The 14783-nt window shown below is 46.1% G+C and overlaps 1 protein-coding gene across 1 annotated transcript in view; it reads right to left on the bottom strand.

Annotated features, from left to right (window-relative positions):
- Positions 1-14783, bottom strand: part of KAT2A (lysine acetyltransferase 2A) — a 28268-nt gene that overhangs the window by 9257 nt on the left and 4228 nt on the right. The window contains exons 4-13 of the mRNA XM_083708753.1: positions 13370-13459; positions 12880-13061; positions 11618-11809; positions 10277-10383; positions 9445-9555; positions 7575-7711; positions 6183-6391; positions 3852-3978; positions 2545-2655; positions 545-688 (exon numbers count right to left, since the gene is read on the bottom strand). Coding sequence (XP_083564879.1) covers positions 545-688; positions 2545-2655; positions 3852-3978; positions 6183-6391; positions 7575-7711; positions 9445-9555; positions 10277-10383; positions 11618-11809; positions 12880-13061; positions 13370-13459 — 1410 coding nt within the window. The remainder of the gene's footprint in view (positions 1-544; positions 689-2544; positions 2656-3851; positions 3979-6182; positions 6392-7574; positions 7712-9444; positions 9556-10276; positions 10384-11617; positions 11810-12879; positions 13062-13369; positions 13460-14783) is intronic.

Below are 14783 nucleotides of genomic sequence, written 5' to 3'. Positions count from 1 at the left end.
TTTTTTGTTTCAGAATAATTTCTACTTCAAGATGGGGTACACAGGAAACTGCCATCTAGAAGAAGTGTTTGGATTTGATATCCCACTTTATCACTACCCAAAGGAGTCTCAAAGCGGCTAACATTCTCCTTTCCCTTCCTCCCCCACAACAAACACTCTGTGAGGTGAGTGGGGCTGAGAGACTTCAGAGAAGTGTGACTGGCCCAAGGTCACCCAGCAGCTGCATGTGGAGGAGCGGGGACGCAAACCCGGTTCACCAGATTACGAATCTACTGCTCTTAATCACTACACTACACTGGCTCTCTACAGCGTGAGAGCATTGGGTCCATCTAACTCAAAACTGTATACACTGGCAGGTAGTGGCTCCTGAAGAGGTCCTTCCCAGCCCTACACCTGGGGATGCTGGGGACTGAGCTTGAGATCATCGGCAGATGCTCTACCACTGAGCTACAGCCCCTCCTTGAAGCAGCCACTGGTAACCTTCTGAATACTGAATTCTGGGCACAATTGCACATTTCACCTCCCTCCTTTTCTACCTCCTCACCTCCTTCTGCTTCTTGATGATATGAGAGAGCTCTGTGTAAGGGATCCGGGGATTCAGTTCGCACTCCATCAAGGTGGCTCCCTCATAGTCCTTGATATAGCCAAGGTATCGGCTCTTGGGGACTTTGATGTCTTTGGAGAAGCCCTGGAGGCCAGACATGAAAGGTCCATTCATTTTTCAATAATAATAATAATAATAATACAGTTATACCTCATTTTACATTTGCTTCATGATACATTTTTTTCAGCTTGCGTCCCGTGGCAACCCGGAAGTACTGGAAAAGGTTACTTCCGGGTTTCGCCGCTTGTGCATGCGCAGAAGCGCTAAATCGCGCATGCACAGAAGCGCCAAATCGTGCCGCACACCTGCGCAGTTACGGCACTTCAGGTTGCGGGCTTTTCATGTTGCGAACAGGCCTCCGGAACGGATTCCATTAACAACATGAGGTACCACTGTAATAATAATAATAACAATACCACCTTAGCAAAGAAAAGCACAAATCTATTCATTCACTGAGATGGTGACCTCTCGCCTGAAAGCTTTGACCCTAGCTCCCTCTTTCCCTCCCCAACACAATGGAAGTATCTAGTCCTTACGAGGATGGAAGAGGAAGGAATGCTGACTCAAAAGCCAAGGCTCCAGCATGCTCAATTAGCTCTGTGCAAAACAGCCACCTTCTGCATTGCGCCACTGAAAAAGTCTCTCACACATGCACTTTTAAAATGTACACTGTCTTTGGCATTGAGAACCGATAAGGCATACCTAGTCTGGTACATGTTGAGCACATCAAAGCTCACATCTATATGTATGAGATTCGCAGACTCAGAGTCAAAGACTTGCTTTTGAAAGCTCTGTGGACTTCTCCTGCCCCAAAGCGAATGCCTCATCTCCCCACAGTCCTACACAGGCTCTTTTATGTGGAAGAACTCACTAGTATGGCGTATCACCATCTCTTTTTTTGTTGCCCTTGGCAGCCATTTTGTGTTGGTACCCACAGCACTTTAACACCACGAGTACTGGCACCCCATAATTTTTTTTTTTTAAGCAAAAAAATAACTGGGTCTTCTCAATCGCCAGCCCTGACTTGCACCTTTCTGTTCTAGGTCGAAAGTCCTCTGGGGAGCAACTGTGATCCTTCTTTCTGCACAGAACTGTGAAGAGCTTCCCAATCCCACAGGCCATCCATGAAAAGGTGCAGGTGGCAGTTTTCTCATTTCACTTAATATTAACCACCCACTTCTCTCCCTCAAAAGGAAACCAAAAAGCAGCTAACAGAAAAAAACGGTCAATGCAGCCAACATAACAACAGCTTGGAACCAGGCTAAGGCCCCATCTGCACTATGCATTTAAAGCAATATCAAACCACTTTTAAACTGTCATGGCTGCCCCCTAAGAATCCTGGGAACTGTAGTTTGTTAAGGATGTTTAGAATTGTTAGGATACTCCCTATTCCTCTCACAAAGCTACCATTCCCAGACTGTTGTAACGTTCAATCCCTCTTCTCAAGAAACTCCAGAAATTGTAGCTCTGTGAGGGGGAACAGGGGTCTTCTAACAACTCTCACCATTTACAAACTACAGTTCCCAGGAAGTCGTGACTGCTCTAAATGTATAGTACAGATATGGCCTGAGTTAGCTGCACGACACTTTTGCTCTACCGAAACCAATGGGGCAAATTAGCCACTACTTAAGTCCTACTGATTTTAACATGACAACTGATTAAGTCTGGGTCCAACCTAATATATCAAACTACAGGCGGTAATAAATTCAAGTGGCAAACAAAATTGAGTTTCAAAGAAGAACCATGTGACAATATGCCTCACAGGAATTGCTTGACAGTGCCTCAGTTCAACAACAGAATGAACAAGATTTCAATAACCATTATAAATTCACTGCAAGTCCTGTCACAGAGACCATTGGAGAGGCACTTCTGAGTTCTTTATGGAACCATGAAGGCAAAAGCTGGCCCTAAATAAACCTTCATCAGCAATGCTGTAGTACCTGCTTCTTGAAATAGCCAATGGCATATTCATCAGCATAGGTGAGGAAGTACAGGATGCTGTGCTTGATGTGGTATTCTTTCAGGTGATTCATCAGGTGGGTCCCATAACCCTACAAAGAGACATAAGAGGGAATGAGGAAATAATGAGAGTGGCAAACCCAAACCGCTGGGGGGGGGGGAAGAATCTGATGACTTGAGGATTCATGCAGGAAGACCCAGAATATCATTAAGCATGGCAAAATTAAATGAGTTCCATTTAAAATTAATTCTGGGGTAATTAATGGCCAATTGTGAGGTAATAAATATGGAACAGTGAATGCCATAAGCATGGGCACATTAAATTACCATTGATTTTTAATTAATTCTGAGGGGGGAAATTTAAAATTCTGAGGAAATTAAATTACTATTCTTCTGACATTAAGAATCTCAAGTGAGGTATCAGTATAATAGGTAGACAGATACATACCTATCAAACTTGAACGGGATAGGAAACAGATCAGTGTGGACTGAGCATGCTAAAAGCAATACTTCTGAGCAATAATCTGAGTAATGCTTTCTATTGGGGAAAGAAAACCAGGAAGGGATAAGGAGTGGAATCCTGAACAGCAGAATGCCACACAGTAAGCTGCAGGTCCCAGTTGTACGGGTATGTAGAAGCAACATGCATATAAGTGCAGTGTGGTTTACTTGAGCAGGACATTTAAATACACACACCCCAACCATTTTTTGGATAATTCAGGAGTCCTCTGGAATGAAATTATCATCATAATAACTTCATTATTTGTACCCCTCCCATCTAACTAGGTTTGCCCCAGCCACTCTGAATGGCTTCCAGCACATATAAAAACATAATAAAATATTAAAAAGCTTCCCTAGACAGGGCCGTCTTCAGATGTCTTCTAAAAGTTATATAAATCAATCAATCAATCAATAAATAAATAGTAATAGTAATAGTAATAGTAATAGTAATAGTAATAATTTGAAGGAACCCATTTCTGGCCTATCCCTTTCCCCATATTCCTGCCCAATATGCCCTCCATTCACAGAGCAACTTCTTTATTAACAATGACAGCAATATAGTTAGAGGGGGCGGGAATGGTGAACGCTTTCTAAATTTGCTCTCACTTTTCTGGATGCTTTGCACTTGTTTACAATCGACTGCAGGATCTCTCAAATGCTACTGTAGAGCTCAATTCCACCCCTTGCCTTGGGCTACTGCCCTTCCTGGCCAGGTACACTCACACATACATATAACACAAACGCACCCACCCCACATTGTAACACAATCCACCTCCAGCAACCCTACCTTGACTTGCTCATTGGACGTCACAGCACAGAAGACAATCTCTGTGAACCCCTGGGTAGGGAACATTCGGAAGCAGATGCCGCCGATCACCCGGCCATCCTTGATCAGTGCCAGAGTCTTGTGTTTGCTGTGAAGAAAAGCAGAGCAACGAATGGAAGTGTCTGGACTTCAGAGGAGCCGTAAGCTCAGAGGCAGAAGGCCCCAGGCTCAAACCCTAGCATCACCAGCTAGGGCTAGGAAAGATTTCTTGTCTGAAATATTGGGAAAGCTGCTGCCAGCCAGCATAGCTAATTCTGGGCAAAATGGGCCTACAGACTGATTCAGCACCGTATAAGACAGCTTCCTATATTCCTATGAGGTGAATGCTGAGCATCATTATTCTCTCATCCCACTCTATACCTTTCCTAGACTGAATTGAATAAAGGGATATACAGCAGTGTTGCATAGTGGCCAGAGCATTAGACTAGGACGTGGGAGACCAGGGTTCAAAACCCCCACTTGGCCATGAAGCTCACTGGGTGACCTTGGGACAGTCACTGCCTCTCCGCCTAACCTATCTCACAAGGTTGTTGTGGGGACTAGATGAGGAGGGGGAGAAGAATGGACAGCACATTGAGCTCCTTGGAGGAAAAAGGTGGCATATAAAACAAACAAACAAACAAACAAACAAACAAACAAACAGTGACTGCCTTAATTTTGCAAAAAATCCCCCCCACACTTTTAACAGTCCGAGCTTCTCTTGTAGAATCCTAGAAATTTGAGGGATCTTATTTTGTTTTCCCTGTTTTACCTGAACAACCTGAAATTATCCAGGGAGGCAGGAATGATTGTTACACAAGGTTAAGCCTGAATGCAGATAAACCCTCTGTCCTTTTATCAGAATAGACAGGAGAGGCACCGCTGGCAGTATGGCACAACAAACCTGCAGGCCACCTCTGCCTACAACCCAGGAAAAGTGAGCTGCTGCAGAATGTTCACAAGCATTCTAACATAGGGATGGGGAACCAGTGGCCATCGAGATGCTTTTGGGGTACAACTCCCAGCAACTCCCTACAGCTCCTGACCACTGGGGCCACGGTGAGTCCTCATCCCTGCTTTAACACCTAAAAATAGCCATTTTGTCAAGATGGAAGTTGGGTGTTTGCGCTATATATTGTGCCAAACACTAAAAGAAAGGAATTGTGAATTATTTTTTCTGTTTAATCATGGTTTTCCTCTGTCAATCAGGTGGCGTTTCAGCAGGAAGGGTCAACCACAGAACGTTGTGAGGGAACTGTGTCCGGCCAACTTGCTTACAAACGATATTGCACAGTACAGTGAGGGGGAAGAAGAGACTAAGCATGAGGTTTTCAACCTTTTTGAGTCCACGACTCCCTTGACCAACTACAGTCATACCTCATGTTACATTTGCTTGAGGTTGCGCATTTTCAGGTTGCGTCCCGTGGCGACCCGGAAGTAATGGAATGGGTTACTTCTGGGTTTCACTGCTCGCTCATGCGCAGACACGCAAAATGACATCATGCACATGCGCAGAAGCGGCGAATTGCGACCCGCGGGTTGCGTTCTGTTAAGGTTGCGAATGGGCCTCCGGAACTTATCCCGTCTGTAACCAGAGGTACCACTGTACATTCTTTCTGCGACACCCCTGTGGGGCTCAGCAGCTCTATTCTGTCACTCCTTGCCTGCAGAGCTGGTAGTCCTTCACCGCTCCCTTGTGGAGGGTTCCCTCAGCATCCTTTCCCCTCCCCCCCGGCAGTCCTCTGAGTAGCCGCAGCTGCCACCCCTGGTCTCTGAGCTGCCCACCCTGCCCCAAGGAGAGATGCCTCCTCACACTGCCCCACAGGGGCCTGGGAAGCACCCCCTGGCCAGCTCCAGAGGCACTGTTCATCTGGGGAGCTTGTAGCCAGGGCTGCTGCAACGAACTGCTGTGCAAGCCTTTGGGAGATGCAAGAGGGCATCACAGGAGGGAGAGAAGGAAAGAGGCACAGAGGCCAGTGTTGCCCGCGGCACCCCTGACCATCATTCAAGGCACCCCAGGGGGCCATGGCACACTGGTTGAAAACTACTGGACTAAGCTGTTGTACAGAGGCTCAGCTCACATCCTAATTTGGCAGCAAACCGTTTGTTGAAAGTTCTGGAAACAAGTCCCTACGTTCATATTCTTCGAGTCTTTACTCGATAAATCTGCACTGATTTTTAAGTTTTCCCAATTCTAAAGACTCAGGGTTGGAGGGGGGGGTTTAGTGTTGTGGTGTTAATACAGCACCTGTCTTATGACACACCTGTTGCTACCCGCAACCATTGACGAACCAGGGCCGTTGCTCAACTTACGGATCAAAAACCAGACGGGTAATGTACTCCTTGGGCATTCGAGGCAGCTGGTGTGAAAATACATTCTGCAGCCCAACCAGCCACATGAGAATCTTCTTGTTGGATTTCTGCGAGAGCGAGTTGCCGATGACATGGAATTCGATGATGCCGCGGCGCTCCTCTAGGCGGGCCGTCTCATCCCGGGCTGCATTGGCGGAGAGCAGGCTGGTCTGGGAGCGAAGGAAAAACAGAACACTGGTAGAACTTGTTAATGCTAACATGCAAGGTCTGAAGGAAATGGAGCATTATATTAAAAAAATAAAAATAAAACCTTTATGTGGTCTGTGGATGAAGGGATTAACTTGTGATCTGACTCATGGCTTTGCCTACCTGGAAAAAAACAACAACTTGGAAGGCGTTAAAAACTAATTAAGGGAAGATAAGGTCAGCGAAAATTGTTTTCCTTGAATCTTTGGGAAGTGTATGGGGATTGGAATGCAAATCGAAGGCAACAGCAAGCTTTAATTAGCCAAGGAATGCTTGATATGCTTTTCCTATTTCATTATGCTACACTCTTTGCTTTGTGTGTGTATTATCATTCTTAGGTTTAGGTACTTTCCTCCATGTATGGTGATGATGAAGAAGCGTTTGGACTTGATATTCTGCCTTTCTCTCCCCTTAAGGAGTCTCAAAGCGGCTAACAATCTCCTTTCCCTTCCTCCCCCACAACAAACACTCTGTGAGGTGAGTGAGGCTGAGAGACTTCAGTGAAGTGTCACCCAAGTCACCCAGCAGCTGCATGTGGAGGAACCCAGTTCACCAGATTACGAGTCCACCGCTCTTAACCACTACACCATGCTGGTGTACGAGGAGCAGAACCTCTTGTTGTTTTTAACCAAAAAAACCACTAGTTCAAGATAATGTTATTTCATGTGTCTCAACCTAGGAAGTCTCTCCCTAAAGTTCCATGAGTACTTGGGGCTGAAGATCTGCTTGGGTTCATGCAGCGGGCCGGAACTGAACCATACAATTAGTGTGACAACTGCTGAGATTGGTTTGCTGTATTCTGTGCCAAATGTGCCTTACTAAGCCTTTCTATTCGCCACACAGACTCTCCCCAGGCCACCCCCCTTGCTGAGGGGCCTGTACCCTTCTCAGACGTCTTTTGTCTGGCTGGAATGTGTCATGGCATGGAGGAGAAAGAGGAGTTGAGTGCGGGCAAAAAACTAGCCTGCTGCACAAAGGTAAAATTTACGTTCACTGATCTGCTCACTTTTGCCTTTGGCCCTGGCCAGCAGCAGCCTATGAAACCTGAAATGTTGCCCCTAAAAAGAACATGTCCCTCTGGCTAAAAATTGATTCCCAAAAGGTTGGTGAATATCCACTCCTTTATGCCCCTCCTCCTTGCCATACCTCAGGTCCCAGCATGGCTGCTGGATCTGTGATAGTCAACATCACTTCGTTTACGAGCTCCATCGGGATGTCACCCAGCACGCGAATCCGCTTCGCATCCTCCAGCGTCAGGCTCTCTGGAAGCTTCCTCTTCTCACCTGTGAGACAGGGAAAAGGAATGAGGCCTCAGGCTCTATCTACGCCTATGCCAAAAAAATTATTGTAGGCTGAAGTGATTGATGAAACTCCCAGAAACGTTAACTTCTCACTCTTTTTTAGCAAACAGCATATGCATAAATCAAATCAAATCAAATCAAATTTTATTAAACGGTCACAGACCAGATTGACTCATACAGCTAGTCAGCGAAACATAACACCGGAAAAAACAAAGGACAATTTCAATACAAATTAGGCCATAACAACAATTTAAAATTGGACAACATGAATAAAATTAAGTATTTGCCTTCGCCTGCATGTTGACATTGGAAAGCTCTTGTTTTCTGCGCCTGATAAATAAATCTGATTCTGGGTTTTACTCCTACGTGACAGGTGGCTTTGAGCTGCAGTGTCAAATTTAAGACACGGTTAAATATAGCTTATGAATGGATTGTGAGTAAAACAATACTTGTGGAGCTGGGTTCCTAAACCTGGCCCTCATGGGCACCACGGCTCCCTTACATGCTGCCTACCAAGGCCCCCTTCCCAATGTTTCTTTATCTATATTTATAAAAAGGAGGGTTTTTTGGTTGGGGGTCTTATCTGTTGCCTGTTTTCTTTTGTCTGTGTTTTATTTATTTGGAGCATATTGGTGGTTTGCCTCTCACTGGAGAGTGGGTGGGTGGCTTCTGAGCATCCTCAGTTTTTCTCCTGCAAAATGGGTATTTCACAACTAGCTGGAGGCAGTATGCTTCTGAATGCCGGTTAATGGGAATCTTCAAGTGTGGAGTGCTGTTACACTCAATTTGTCCATGCAGGCTTCGCAAAGGCATCTTGGTCCTGTATACCTGAAGGAGCATATCCACTTCCATCGTTCAGCCCAGACATTGAGATCCAGCGCCGAGGGCCTTCTGGCGGTTCCCTCATTGCGAGAAGTGAGGTTACAGGGAACCAGACAGAGGGCCTTCTCGGTAGTGGCGCCCACCCTGTGGAATGCCCTCCCTTCAGATTTGAAGGAAATAAGCAGCTATCCTATCTTTAAAAGAAGATTCCACCTAAACATTAGGAAGAACTTCCTGACAGTAAGAGCTGTTCGACAGAGGAATTTGCTGCCAAGGAGTGTGGTGGAGTCTACTTCTTTGGAGGTCTTTAAGCAGAGGCTTGACAACCATATGTCAGGAGTGCTCTGATGGTGTTTCCTGCTTGGCAGGGGGTTGGACTCGATGGCCCTTGTGGTCTCTTCCAACTCTATGATTCTATGATTCTATCTGAAGGCAGCCCTGTTCAGGGAAGTTTTTAATATTTAACGCTGTATTGTTTTTAACACTTGATTGGGAGCCACCCAGAGTGGCTGGGGAAACTCAGCCGGATGGGTGGCGTATAAATAATAAATTATTTATTATTTATTATTATTATTATTATTATTATTATTGCTTGGCCACTGTGAGAACAGAATGCTGGACTAGTTGGGGCATTTTCCTGATCTAACAGGATTTATTTTCATGTTTCTTGGATTTCCAGCTGTGCCCCCAGGCTCAAGGAGGCTAGGGATGAACCAACGGCTTTTAATTCAGTACAAAACCTTCTGAGTTTGCAAAACTCTTGGCTGGTTGTTCAAGAAACTCTTTTGCAAAGGGAAAAACATATGTCTCCTAGCAAGGGCTTATTATTAAGCCCTTCGCTGAAGATGTTTGGCTTGGACATTCTCCAGATACGTCTACACTACAGGCTTTACCTGGCACAGAATCCAATGAGCTGCCATCCAGGTTAATGGAAGCCAAGGAGGAACTGCAGCTGAGAGATTTGCTGAAGAGAGGAGTGCTGGCTGCAGGAACGGTGCTGATTGCTGCATGGGGAAAAAACAAGAACACACAGCCCTATTAAGAGACGAAGCAGCTGCAACAGAAAATGAAGGAGGAATTGTCTGACCCACCCACACCTGCCTCAGGTACATAACATATAGCCACAACAAGCAGCCAACTTACACTGTAATACCTTTATTTTTATCCCATTTTAAGGGGCTCAGGGTGGCATGCATGGGTTACCCCCTTTTACTGAGGTAAAAGTGCTGAATTGCACACCATCTCCAGTCATGCTACCTTTGGGTGTCTGTCTAAGGACCATCAGCTTTGAGTGCTTCAGGATCTCCTACAGTGCTAGAGGATATGACTGGATCTTTAAAAAAAGCTAAACCCACAACAGTCGTTTATAAATGCTTATTGGACTGGTGTAATGTGGATGTTCAGGATCTTGAGAGAAAATGAATAGGGAACAGAGAGCACAATCCACACAGCCCAATCAGTAGAAAGTTGATTGGGAATTTATGGGTTGTAGCCAATGCCAGTCCTACTCAGAACAGACCTACAGGTTTTTTTTTTCCTTTTTGATTGCAGCAGGCCCCATGTACAAACCACCAGTTAAAACAATCTTGGGTAGCAAGACTGGGAAAGACCTCTGCATGACACTTTGGAGAGCTCCTGCAAGTCAGAGCGGACCGGCATAAGGCTGTGTCACAGATTTGCATGAGGACAGAAGGCTGCCAAAAAAGGGTTCCAAGAGATACACACCTGGCCGGGGAACGAGTGGGGTTCCTTCTGATGCCGGCATAGTAAAGTCAGCCTCCCAGATTGGTGAGCTCTCCCCATAGATTTCTTCCTCGAGCATTGATAGAAACCTGGGCAGGGAGAAATGGAGGGGAATCAGCAGGGCAAAACATATACAGGAGTCTCGTGAACCCCAGTGTCAATGCAGTGGCGGCCGACTCTTCAAGCTTTAGGTAAAGGTAAAGGGACCCCTGACCATTAGGTCCAGTTGTGACTGACTCTGGGATTGCGGCGCTCATCTCGCTTTACTGGCTGAGGGAGCTGGTGTACAGCTTCCGGGTCATGTGGCCAGCATGACTAAGCCACTTCTGGCGAACCAGAGCAGCGCACAGAAACACGGTTTACCTTCCCGCCGGAGCGGTACCTATTTATCTACTTGCACTTTGACGTGCTTCCGAATTGCTAGGTTGGCAGGAGCAGGGACCAAGCAACGGGAGCTCACCCCATTGCGGGGATTCGAACCGCGACCTTCTGCTCGGCAAGCCCTAGGCTCAGTGGTTTAACCCACAGCGCTACCTGCGTCCCACAAATCCCACCTGGGTTAAAACCCCCACCTTTTAAAAATGGAGATGATGCTCAAACTTATGTAGCTGTGAGTGAGTCTCCCTCAAGCCTCCTTTCTCACATCTTTTGACTTGGTGTCAAAAGAGGACACCAAGTCACCAAAGAATAATTGCATGGATGAGCTGGAGCCAAAGTATCATGAAAGTGAATGAGAAATTGGGACTGGCCAACCCTACACCAGATTTAGGCCTCATCTGTGGTATACATTTATATTAGTGCCCAGGGGAGCTGACTTGGACCCCAGGTTATGGGTGCCCATGATGTCATGCTGCAACATGACATCATGTGCGCCCCTTGGCCTTGGAACCTGACTTCCGGTGGCACCAGAAGTCATGTTCTGAGACCTCAGACATGACTTCCGGTGTTTTCCAAGGCACCAAACGTTGTGTTGGGGGTCCTGAAGTGTGGGTGCTGAGCACTCACAACAATTTTGTGGGGGCTCAGGCACCCAGAGCCCCTTATAGTTGGCACCCCGTCAGTGTCACACCACTTTAAACAGCTACGATTCTCAGAGCAGTTTACCCATCAACCCCTTTTCCCAAGGAACTCTGGGAATTATAACTCTGTGAGGGAAATATGCCTTCAGACTCATCAGAGCTGCCGTTTTGCACCCAAAGTGTTGTATCCAACTAAATCTATTAATTTCAACGGGCCTATTTTAAATTGGGTACCAACAATGGTACCACAACCCGCTACAGCTGCATGGCCCCCTTTCCAGTAGCTTCATGGAACTGGCCTTACTTGGGGAAGTGGGTGAGGATGAGGGTCCGTTTCTCTGGTACAAGCTTGTCCTTCTCCACGCGGAACTTCTCCAGCAGCTGCCGGCGAGTCACCGTAAAAGTGGACTTGAGGAGGTTGCGCCCAAACACCTGGGTAGTTTCGTAGCGTGGGAGGCTGTCGCAGCTTTGGGGGACATGGCAATAGCACAGCCACCTAGGGTGAGGGAAGGCCAGAGAGGTATCACAGGCAGCGAGGACTTATTAGCGCAACAGGGGGAAATGGGATTATTAGGTCACAGCAACGTTTCCCAACATTTTCTTTCAGAACTTGGGTTTCCTCGAAAACCTCCTCTACCTCCCCAAGCGCACATGCCTCCAGGTGAATGGACAGAATCCTGACATACAACTGAATCAATGCAGTCCTCCATTCCTCTCTGCCTGTGTGGACTAGGGGACCAATCCAGCACCGTCTTGGGTGGAGAACGAGTACAGGCCATCTCAGATGCCCTCTTAAAAATCAGCCAACGGGGGTAGGCGGCCAGAGGGAGAAGAAAATTTGCTGAGGTCAGAATGTCCCATATACAGTCGTACCTCGGAAGTTGAACAGAATCCATTCCTGAAGTCTGTTTGACTTCCAAATGTTTGAAGACCAAAGCACGGCTTCTGATTGGCTGCAGGAAGCTCCTGCAGCCAATCAGAAGCTGTGGCAGTCCCATCGGATGTTCGGCTTCCAAAAGAACGTTAGAAAACCAGAACACTCACTTCCGGGTTTCGATCGTTCAGGAGCCGAAACGTTTGATTCCCAAGGTGTTTGGGAGCCAAGGTACAACTGTACTCCCCTGCAGCGTTCATGGTTAGGGCAGCAGAGTTTGGGCAGTCGCTATGACTTCTTTCACTGGTGAATGAAAAGTGACTCTGCTTGCTGCAGGATCAGCTCCCTCCCTTCACCTCTGGCTCCCATCTGAGAAGCATTGAGGAGTTGTTGTTGTTTTGCTGTAGTTATTCAGGAAATATGGAAATGCAATTGCCCAGAGGTGTTCATCTTTATCATTAAGTCACCAAACCACACTTGACAATGCAAATGAGTCATTGGAGATTAGCCCTGCTAATAATAATAATAGTTGTTATTTTATTTTATTTATACCTCGTCCATCTAGCTGGATTTCCCCAGCTATTCTGAGTGGCTTCCAGCACATATAAAAACATAATAAAACATCAAGCATTAAAAACTTCCCGACACAAGTTAAGACTTGGGCTCTGTTTTCTTTGCTTCCCCCAACTCACCTGGTGTAGTTAACCTTGTACGTTGCCACATCATCATTTTGTGAGCGCTGGCGGAACTGAGACGGCGTTTCCAGCTTCCAGTAGTTTAGGCACAGAAGGAACATCTTCGACAACTCAAACATGGTCTGTCGCTCCTTAGGGGGCAGGTGGCTGAACTTGTACTGCACAAAGTTTAAGACGCCCTGAGAGGGAGAACAGAAGGCCAGGTGAGCTATAGCAGCCTTACACTTCTGTGGGGTCTCCGGCATACTGGGTTGCCATCTGAGCCCTACCCACCAAATTATTATGATTTATAAAGTTGTTAGGAGACCCCCTAGTTCCCTCACAGAGCAACCATTCCTACAGTTCCCAGTGAAGAGGGATTAATTAAACTACTCTGATAATTGTAGCTCTGCGAGGGGAATACAGCCTTTTTTTTCTAGGCACAGGGAGCCAAATATGTGTTTTAGATGCACCCTGGCATTTTACATCTCTCAAGGCATCTTTTTACCTGTTCAATGTTTGGTTTTTCAAAAGGGGGGCTTCCGAGTGAGCCCTCAACAACTGGGCGGCTCATCTGTAGGATGCATTTCCTTAGGAGCTGTGGAGAGGGGGGAAAGAAATTGTTTCAATCTCAAGGGGAAAAAGGGGGGATCACCCATTATTTCCTTGTAGGTTTTTTCTTTGTAATAATTTTTTATTGAATTTTCAAAAGTTTGTCATATATACTTCAATACCTAATAAATTTATATTTTCTCGACTTCCCACTCCATTTTCCATGGTGTTTTAATTCCTCCCCCCTGCTGTACAATACCTTCTCTCTCTTATACCAACACGTTGGTATACTATATTCTTCTATTCCTTCTGTCGCTCCTATTTCAAATCCTGCTCGTGAGCTCCTTGAGATGGTTTTACTAGTTCTGTCTAAGATGTTCCAAGGTATATGGGGTGCCCACAATCTGTTCAGAATGGCTTCCATCTAAGGTGCACAACAAGTCCATACCAGCGTATCACAAGTTCAAACCCTGGCATCTCCTGGTAGGCCCGGGAAAAATTGGAGACCTGCTGCCAGCCAGTGCTGGGGAACCTGTGCTCTCTAGGTGCTTCTGGGCTCCAACTCCTAGCAGCCCCAACTAGCATGTCCAATGGTCAGAGATGACCGGATGGTAGCCCAACACCAACTGGCAAGCCATAGGCTCCCCAGCCTTGACATAGACAATACTAAACTCAAGGGACCGGTGGTCTAGCTCAACGCAAGACATCTTCCTATGCTCCCACACTTTTCCCCACTGGTCTCCAGTTATTTCTGCATTAGTATTTCAGAACCAACTATTGTCACAATAAAGCAGACAAGGAAATATGGGAATTAATATGACAAGGAAAACAAAACAGCAACAAAGTTGGGGGCAGGGGAGTGGAAGGCATAGGATCTTGAGCAAATGTAAAATGGTATCATGACAGAAAGCTCATGCAACCATCTTCGCAAGTCCACACCCTCTGAAACAAAAGCTGCACTCGCCCGAGATGATCTGCAGAACTTCATGGACACATTGCAAGGGCGGTGGCTGCAGTCTCCTTTCTATACTTTATGTATTCTAGGAGCACTCTTGCTATTATTTCATTTACTAATTTATAATCTACATTTTCATAAAAATACAGCAAGGCGTAGTACAACATATAAGGATAAAATCAACAACAGATCCATAAAACATCAACTTTCTCCAAGTTTATGTGTACAATGTTTGTTTCTCTGTGTATTTCTTGAAAACAAATAATAAATGCAGTTAAAAAACCAACAACCAAAGCATTGATGTGAAATAGCCACTTAAAAGATCTTGAGAACTTCCTCGTATTTATCTGAGTTTCTGCTCTCCCCACCACCCGCCCCACCAGAAAACCCGCAACCAGCACTGTGGACATTTTGC

Source organism: Podarcis gaigeae (genome assembly GCF_964106915.1).
Source record: "Podarcis gaigeae genome assembly, chromosome: 13".
Lineage (NCBI taxonomy): Eukaryota > Metazoa > Chordata > Lepidosauria > Squamata > Lacertidae > Podarcis > Podarcis gaigeae.
Note: the sequence above shows the minus strand (reverse complement) of the source record. Positions and strands in the feature narration are given on the sequence as shown.